This window comes from Diospyros lotus, chromosome 2 (genome assembly GCF_014633365.1).
Source record: "Diospyros lotus cultivar Yz01 chromosome 2, ASM1463336v1, whole genome shotgun sequence".
Lineage (NCBI taxonomy): Eukaryota > Viridiplantae > Streptophyta > Magnoliopsida > Ericales > Ebenaceae > Diospyros > Diospyros lotus.
Genome location: NC_068339.1, coordinates 41,051,999 through 41,062,094, shown reverse-complemented (window position 1 = coordinate 41,062,094; position 10,096 = coordinate 41,051,999). Strand labels below are relative to the sequence as shown.

General features: G+C 33.2%; 1 protein-coding gene across 2 annotated transcripts; it reads right to left on the bottom strand.

Moving 5' to 3' along the window:
• Positions 1-284: 284 nt before the first annotated feature.
• On the bottom strand, positions 285-2,269 carry LOC127795436 (glucan endo-1,3-beta-glucosidase 14-like). 2 transcript variants are annotated; one of them, XM_052327099.1, is made up of 4 exons: positions 2,049-2,269; positions 1,533-1,837; positions 679-1,413; positions 285-571 (listed from the first exon to the last, which is right to left on the bottom strand). In XM_052327099.1, the coding sequence occupies exons 1-4, from the start codon at positions 2,098-2,100 to the stop codon at positions 518-520; spliced, it is 1,146 nt and encodes a 381-aa protein (XP_052183059.1). In that variant the 5' UTR covers positions 2,101-2,269; the 3' UTR covers positions 285-517. The 2 variants fall into 2 exon arrangements, with proteins under 2 accessions (XP_052183059.1, XP_052183060.1); XM_052327100.1 differs by having other exon boundaries at positions 285-565.
• Positions 2,270-10,096: the final 7,827 nt, after the last annotated feature.

The following is a 10,096-nucleotide window of genomic DNA, read 5'->3' as shown; positions in this document are numbered from 1 at the left end:
ATGTTAAGAATTTACTTTTTATTTTTTTAATGAAAATGTGTCAACTAGGTTTTGAAATCATTTTTTAGTGTAGATAACAACATTAGTACTCTTTTCAAAATTAGAAACATTAAGTTGGAAAGAGACGTACGGGAAGGACTTGAACCTGAACCGGGCCTCCGTCTTTCCACTGAGTCTAAGGTATCATCATTAGCTAATTCATTCCAACTGTTTTAAGAGACTAATGTATATAATGTAATGAGCAGTTGGCAAAGAGGATAGAAAGAATAAAAGTATTAAGGGCTAGCCTGATGCTTATATATACAAGTCTTTTGATAATTGACATATATAATCATTAATGAAGAAAACAGTTATTGATCATCGATCCCATAACTAATTTGCTCAATCAAATCGAAAAAGAGATGAGCAGTTTGCATCTGCAGATCAGGAATATACAATTAATATTAATGGGCGAATGAGAAGGAACACTGAATGGTACGAGGAAATTAGAGATCGACGCCTCCCAACCGATTAGTCATCACCACCTCAAAATCAGCATCAGTATTGTGATTGAAGCCATGAACGCCTGCAACTTAGGACGACTCGAACAAATCAAAACCCACAAACCGCGCGCAATACTGTCATGGAAATTAAGTGGAAACCCTAAAAGGAAAACCAGAGAAGGAAAGCCATATATACCTTGAAGGTGAGAAGACAGGACAATGTTGCTGGAGAAGAAGAAACCATTCCCTGAAACCCAATGTGGTAAGTGACGCTGCCGTCCGGCTTAAATAGCCCGAAGTTCCTCTCCGATGTCGGCCCCGGCTTCTGATTCTCGTTAAACAAGGCGAAGACGTAAGCCTTCACCCTCTTCTTCGGCCGAAACGGCGTCCCTTTCTTGCTCGCCAGCCGCTTGCGGAGGTTTCGGTTGTAAATCCTGGCGTTCTTCAAATTGGCGCCGGCCTCGTTCTCATCGCCGCGAGACGCCCATCCGGTCTCCGACACGATGACCTCCGTCTTAGCAAACCCAGCCTTCTCCAGCGCCGCGTAAGCGGCGTCGACCATTGCGTCGAACATGTTGTCGTAGTGCAGCCTCGTCTTGGCGTCGAACACGCCGGCGTTCGACTTGAAGAGTGCGTAGTTGAGGTCGATGTGCTCCGGGTCGCTCTTGTAGGCGAGGAAAGGGTACGCGTTGATGTAGAATGGGGAGCCGATCTGGGAGAAGAATTGCAGAAGCGGCTTCATGATGGGGAGAACGGTATCCTTGAAAACACACGCCGACGGCGGATAGGAGTTGGCGAAGACGGCCTCCGAGTGCGGCGACGAGACCTCGATGGTGCGGGCCAGGCCTAGGCTGTCGAGGGCGTTGTACACGTTCTTGGCGGCCGGCAAGAGGACCTCCCCGAGCTCCTGGATGTCCGGATTGCCCAAGACCTGTATGTATGTATGTATGTATGTATGCATGCATGCATGCATGCAAAAGATAAAAGTTTAATTTTTAATTTTTAATTTATCAGGACAAGTTTTCAAATTTAAAAGAGATGGCGATTAACCTCGTTGCCGACGGCGATTCCTCGGATTTTAGTTCCGGGTAGGAAGGCCTGGACGTTATCCTTGACCCAGGACATAGTGCGGTCCTGGCTGACGGCGAAGTCCTTCAAGAACTCGTTGCCGAGGCCGACAATGATTTCGATGCCGGAGCCATGGAAGGCCTTGAGAACTTCATGATCGGCGTCGTAAATTCTTATGTTCTTGATCTTGTTGGCTCTGAGGAGCAAGGCCACGTTTCCTGGCTTAGGGAGATTGTCGGCGATCCTGCCGTAGTTCACTCCAAACGTCCCGGTGAGACCATGATTAGCTGATCATATCATCATCATCATCGTCATCCATCACCACAACATTGATTATCAACATTAACGAAGATTTAGAATTAATTAAACAAGCAAACAATTCAGTCATTAATTAATTATTTAGAGAACTAATAATAGAAAGTATAGAATTATTATGTAATTAATTAAAAACGAAGACTGATGAAACAACAATATATGTGTGTGTGTGTGTATATATACCGCGAGGAAAGTGGAGGAGCAGGAAAAGGATAAGGAAACCGAGGAAGCGCATGATTTTGATTGTTTGGAAGAGAAATTAATAAGGAGCGATGGAGATGGTGAAGCAGCTGGGAATGGGATGCATGTATATGAAACAGGTTAGAGGGGGAGGTGTGGAAATAGCAAATGCAAGGAGAGAGCTATGGTTGCATATCAGTACGGCATATAAATGGATTGGATGATGGCAGATTCCTGCAGGGGATTGAGATTAATGATGCAAATGGATTACCACTTACTTTGGCTTTGATTTTAGGACTTGGAATCTGATTCCATTTCCACCCTTTCTGCTTTCTTTTCTCTATCGTTGTCTTGTCTTTCTCTCAAAGTATTCCTTTTTCTCTTCGTTTGCTTTCTTGTTTTGGTCGGGGGAATAGAATATTCTACGTACGTCTTTGTATGTATTTGGTAGACAGTGACTGCGTGTATACTATAAAGGCTAAATTTCCTCTACATATAAATCATTTTTGAGTTTTGTTTAAATTATATAATTAAACTATCGTCGTATTTTTTAAAATTAACACAAATCTTTCATAAGTTTTAAGATCATGAAGTACTTTGCCCCCTGCTGGTCAATAAGCGATTGTTAATTCCTTGTAAATCTCTAAAATGCAATCACTCTCTTTTTTTAATATAATTACAAACAAAAAATAAAAATGACAGCTAGTGGCAGTCGATCGACCACCATCTAATGGGAGAAAAAATACGTCAAATCAATAACTTAATATAAGAAGTCAAATATTTTGTTTTCTCCCTTCTTGAGTGAATCTCATAAGAGTTAAATCAAACAGATATAGAGTAATATAAAATAAATGCAATAATTACTAAATCACAAGAATACCAAAATTTTATGTGAAAAACCTTGTCAATGTGAGGAGTAAAAATCACGAGACCATAATCCATCCAAAACTTTTATTATAATAAAATAATGGGTACAATCATTCTTCTCTAGATAACACTAAAGGCATGCTAAATTCTCAAGAATTCAATAATTCTTGGGACATTAAAATCCCCAAAAGCAACAAAAAAAAATTAACCCAATCATAATTTTCTTAAGAATAAAGATTCTTGGAATACCATTAAAAAACAATAAGGAAATATCTCACCAAAAAATGCCACTATTCAGATAATGATTCCACCCAAATTGACTGTTGGATTTGAAGAATAATGAGTTGCGAATGTGCTATCCAAAAATCATAACGATCGGACCAAGGGATGCAGAGTATCCACGATTAACCAATGACTGTCCAAACTGCCCAAGTATCTTGAACTCACAACCATTGCCTTTAGGGGGCGTTTGATACGGGAGAGATTTTTAGATTCCTAAGAATGTTCTTGTGAATCTTTGATTGACAGAATTTATGCAATTCTATATTTGGTTATATTTAAACAATTCTTAGAAATGTTGGGTACTCTTTTTTGGAAATATTATATTTTTATGTTTGGTTTAAATGTAACATTCTTGAGAATCTATATTTTTTTTCAAAATTACCCTTATTTGATTTTTTGTTTAAAAATGAAAAATTCTTTCTAATATAAAAAATATTAAAACTCACAACCTTTTAGGACGTCATTTTTTTTACACATTATGTTTATATCTGTGTGTATATTTATATACATAATATGTATGTTTATATGAATATATACATATATATATATATATTTGTAAGAAGCAAGTTATGGCAAAGATAATCGTGGCTATGGGGTTATAAAAGGGTAATGGATGTTTTAAACTTTTTATTTGTTAAAATTTTTCCCAAATCCATGGGAGTCCAAAATTCTCAACTCCCTTATGAAAATCTTTTTGTAGGAAAGTTGATTAAAAATAAATCTTGCGAATGTTATTTTTCCAGAATTCTTTTTTAAATAAGTTATACTAAACATAAGAATATAGATTCCTAACCTAACATTCTCAAGAATCTGAAAATTTTTCCTATATCAAACGCTCCCTTAGTTTTGATAGAAAGTTGGCGATTGAAACTAGGATTTTCTCACACAATCACACACACATGCACAAGCATACGGTTGCCCTAATTTTGTTCCATATATATAATGGAGTCCTTTATCCACCAAATTAATAATCCTTGGACCCTTTTTCAACTAAACCAATTTTTTAGGCTTAGGCCTTGATCCACCACACATGTAGACAAATACCAAACAAATTTCTCTATTCGTCTTATGTAGTGGAAGGAGTTTCCATCCAAGCAATGGAACGACAAACATTAAGCTTCTCAATCAGCAAGGCCTTTGTCATCATGTTTGAGCCATTATGATCTGTATGATTCTTCTCAAGTTCTAATGACTTGGAATTTAATGCATCTTTAATCCAATGACACCTCACATCAATATGCTTCAAACTTACATGAAATGCAGCATTTTTGTCAAGGTGGATTGCACTCTGATTGTCACAAAATAATACATATTTCTCCTACTTGAACTCAAGCTCTCTAACAAAATTTTTCATCCACATTTCTGTAACCTTGATTGTCATGACACTGCTTCTGTGGTCGAAAGTGCAACACATTTCTGTAACCTTGACTGCCATGACATTGCCCTACTTGAGAAAGTAACAAAATAACCAGAAGTGGACTTATGAAAATCAACATCTTCCGCAATGTTTGTATCAATGTAGCCAATTAACACTGGTTTTTCACTCCCAAAACCAAGTTTCAGATCAAATGTGTCACGAAGGTATTGCATAATTCACTTGATTGCATTCCAATGCTCTCTTCCTAGATTAGTAAGAAATCGACTAACACTGCCAACTACATAAGCTATATCCGGTCTTGTCCACACCATGGTGTACATTAAACTTCCCACTACGGAGGCATATGGAACTCTTTTCATATCTTCTTTCTCTTCATTTGTTGAAAGACTTTGCTTAATGATTAATCTGATATGAGTAGCAAGAGGAGAGCTAGAAGTTTTACTCTTATCCATGTTGAACTTCTGGAGTATTTTCTCAATGTATTTCTCCTGTGATAAATATAACTTCTTGGCCTTTCTGTCTTGAATGATTCGGATGCCAAGAATCTACTTTGTTAGCCCTAAGTCTTTCATAGTGATTAGTGGTTAATTTTGTAAAAATTATATTATAATTACACATTTCTTTTGATCTTAAAAATGGCTTAAATTAGATATTAATATATATTTTATGGTTATATACAAGTTTAAATTGAAAAAATGAATGAAATGAAGTTCTAAAGTAAAATTTAAAAATAATAATAATATATAAATATATATAATACATATACATCATTATATGTGTGCATGTAATATAAATATATATAATATATAATTTATTAATAACACTAAATTATTTTTTTTGTAGGCATGAAGAAGGTGGGATTGGAGATTCAAATTGGATTAAAGAATGAAGAATTAAAGTCCATGAAAAATTAAAACCCATGAAGAATTAAGGCCCAATTTGAGCAATCCATGGAAGATATCATTTGGAGAATGCCCAAGTATTATTTTTAATCCTAATGAAGATCAAAAACCTAATTATAGAAATCTATTTTTATTTTTTTAATGTGAGTGCTTTATTATGTGTGTTTTTTAGCTAAAATCTATTTAACTATTAGGTGTGTATTATAGCTAAAATATATTTAACTTTATGAGTGATTTATTAGGTATGTATTTTAGCTAAAATCTATTTAATATTAGGTGTGTATTATAGCTAAAATTCATTTAATATTAGGTGTGTATTATAGCTAAAATCCATTTAACTTTAAGTGTGTGAGTGTCCATTAGATATAATTATGTCTTGTTGAATAATTGAAATTGTGTGGTTTATATTGCATCTTGTGCCTTATAAATAGCTCACTTGATTGCATTTGTAAGTGTGATTATTATTCTTGAATCAAAGTTTAGTTGTTTCCTTAGAATTCTCTCTTTGAGAATTGCTTTTGTTCTCTCTTATTTTCTCTATTGTGTTCTTTTGTGATCTTACTTCCTTTATTTCTTCTTTTAAATTCTTATGTCATTTATTGTTACTTTATTATTCACCACCTAAATGGCCGGTTAGTTTATACTTTTAAATTTCTACAATTTTAATTATTGTCTTTTAATTATCTACCGCCTAAATGGCCGGTTAGTTTCTGCTATTTTAATTCCTGTCATTTAAATTCTGTTATTTAAATTACGTCATTTAAATTCCTGTCAATTAACTTTCAAATGGAAATGAGTAGCTAAATCTAATCTTGGGTTAAGGCAAGGACAGCGTCCAACGCCAATGATTCCCAAAGAAAGCTGCACTTTAAATGAGTAACATTAATTTAAATTTCAGTATGAGTGTGTCTTAATTATTGAGAAATCACTAGGTTTGGATTGGAGCGTAAGCCTAACTTAGAGCTTTCATGTCACGCATGAGAGTTACTAGAACTGGAAACGCTATCATACCCAAACCCGGATGATTAATTTAGTTATTTTGTGTATTAATTGCAATTGAATTTATGGTAGTTTTTTAAATTAGAATCCTGCATATCATGTATGAGGATTGCTTAAACTAGAACTATTATCATCTCTAATTGCAATTAATAACAAACCCTCATATCTGAAATTCAATTAATGTGCTAATCTTTTCTGCTAAAAGTTGGGAATTAACGGGTTGGCACCGAAATTGTCTTAATTCAAATACTATCCAATTTTATATTCTCACATTCAATATTTATTTCAACTTCTGCCTTGCTTTATTTTATAGTATTTGTTATCTAAAAAAAATCATAAAAAATCTTGTTATCAATCTATCTAAATGTGTGTGCGTGTGTGTGACATTCTTTTTCTTTTGCCATAAATAAATCTCTCAGTGGACGACCTGCACTCATCCAGAAAGTATAAATTTAAATTTGGACTACAACTGCACTCGTACACTGACGAGTATAAACCTCTCACCTAAATAAAGAAAAAAATATAAAATTTTTATTATGTTTTTTTTTGTGTTTTAATTACATGGTGAGAGTGCAGTCACATAGCAAAAACCAGACTCAATTCTCAATCCTCGAGGCACTCATGCCAATAATCAGCTTGTCATCAATATAGAGTAAGAGAATGATAAAGTCATCATCGAAGAATTTTAATACAAATACACAATGGTATGAAATAGTTTTTATGGAGCCTTTCTCCCCCATAACTGATTTAAACTTCTTATACCACTATCTTAGGACATGCTTTAGATTGTATAAACTCTTTCTCAATCTGCAAACATAATTCTCCTTTCCTTTTACTTCAAAATGCTCTAGCTGCTCCATATATATTTCTTCTTCCAAGTTATCATGAATGAAGGCTATTTTCACATTCATCTGTTCAACTTCTAAGTCAAGATTAGCTGCCAAACCAAAAACCACACAAATAAAAGACATTTTCACAACCAAAGAAAATATCTCATCAAAATCGACTCCATTTTTCCTAAGTGAATCCCTTTACAACCAATCTAGCGTTATACCTCGAACATGAACTGTGTTCATCTTCTTTCACTCTGTATACCCATATATTTTTAAAAGCTCTCTTTTCTTTGGTTAATTTCACCAACTCAAAAGTATAATTCTTGTGTAGTGATGGCATCTCATCTTTCATTGCATCGAGCCACTGCTCCTTATGTTCATCTTTCATAGCTTCCTCAAGGCTCTGTGGTTCTCCCCCATCAGTTAGCAATACATATTCATCAGGAGAATATTGAGTGGAAGGTTACTAGTCTCTAGTAGACCTATGGCTGCACTCTCACCCTGCAATTAAAACACAAAACAAAATACAATAAAAATTTTATATTTTTCTTTTCTTTATTTTGGTGAGAGGTTTATACTCATCAGTGTACGAGTGCAGTTGTAGTCCAAATTTAAATTTATATTTTCTGGATGAGTTCAGGTCGTCCACTGAGAGATTTATTTATGGCAAAAGAAAAAGAATGTCACACACACGCACACGCATTTGGACAAATTGTCAACAAAGGTTTTTTTTATGGTTTTTTTAGACAACATAAAGCAAGGTAGAAATTGAAATAAATACTGAATGTAAGAATATGAAATTGGATAGCACTTGAGTTAAGACAATTTCAGTGTCAACCCGTTGATTCCCAAATTTTAGCAGAAAAGATTATCAACCTTAATTTAATTTCTGATATGAGGGTTTGTTATTAAATGCAATTAGAGATGATGATAGTTCTAGTTTAAGCAATTCTCATATATGATATGTGGGATTCTAATTTAAGCAACTACCATAAATCCAATTACAATTAATACACAAAACAATTAAATTAATCATCCGAGTTTGGGTATGATAGCATTTCCAGTTTTAGTAACTCTCATGTGTGACATGAAAGCTTTAAGTTAGGCTTACGCTCCAATCCAAACCTAGTGATTTCTCAATAATTAAGACACACTCATACTGAAATTTAAATTAATGTTACTCATTTAAAGCGCAGCTTTCTTTAGGAATAATTGGCATTGGACATTGTCCTTGCCTTAACCTAAGATTAGATTTAGCTACTCATCTCATTTAGAAGCTAATTGACAGAAATTTAAATGACGTAATTTAAATAATAAAATTTAAATGACAAGAATTAAAATAGCAGAAACTAACCGACCATTTAGGCAATGGATAATTTAAATGACAAGAATTAAAATTGCAGAAATTTAAAGGCATAAATTAACCGGCCATTTAGGCAGTGGATAATAAAGTAACAATAAATGACATAAGAATTTAAAAAAAGAAAGAAATGAAGTAAGATCAAAAGAGAAAACATTAGAGAAAAGAAGTAAGAACAAAAGCAATTCTCAAAGAGAGAATTCTAAGGAAACAACTAAACTTTGATTTAAAAATAATAATCATACTTACAAATGCAATCAAGTGAATTATTTATAGGCCACAAGATGCAATACAAACTACACAATTTCAATTATTCAATTAGACATAATTATATCTAATGGGCACTCACACACTTAAAGTTAAATGGATTTTAACTATAATACACACCTAATATTAAATGGATTTTAGCTAAAATACATACCTAATAAAGCACTCATAAAGTTAAATGAATTTTAGCTATAATACACACCTAATAGTTAAATGGATTTTAGCTAAAAAACACACCTAATAACACACTCACATAAAAAAAATAAAAATATATTTCTATAAATTGGTTTTTAATCTTCATTAGAATTAAAAATAATCCTTGGGCCTTCTCCAAATGATATCTTCCATGGGTTGCTCAAGTTGGGCCTTAATTCTTCATGGGCTTTAATTCTTCATGGGTTTTAATTCTCATGGACTTTAATTCTTCATTCTTCAATCCTTCATGGGCTTTAATTCTTCATGGACTTTAATTCTTCATTCTTCAAGCCCACCTTCTTCATGCCTACAAAAAAATAATTTAATGTTATTAATAAATTATATATTATATATATGTATTACACATGACACATATATATATTAGATTATATTATATATATATATATTACATGCACGCATATAATGATATATATAATTTTATATATTATTATTATTATTATTATTATTATTATTATTATTTTTAAATTTTACTTTAGAACTTCATTTCATTCATGTTTCGATTTAAACTTGCATATAATCATAAAATATATATTAATATTTAATTTAATCTATTTTTAAGATCAAAAGAATGGTGTAATTATAACAAAATTTTTACAAAATTAATCACTAATCAACCTGTCTCTAGTAGACCTCCTTAGAGGAACACATGTTGGAGTTTCTTATATAAGTGACTGCTCATGAGCATCATCATCTATCTCAATCTGAACAAGATTATCTACATCATCAGTACCCTGTCGATTATCCTGAACTTCTTCAATTTGTGTCTGTGTCGATTCCGATGTCAAAGGAATTAGATCCAACTCAACTAAATCATCAGAAGAATTTGGCATTGGCTTCTTAGTTCTATCAATATCCTCTATAGTTTGATCTTCAATAAACACAACATCTTGACTCCTAATGATCTTTTTCTTAATTAGATCATATATCCTGTAGCCAAACTCATCCTG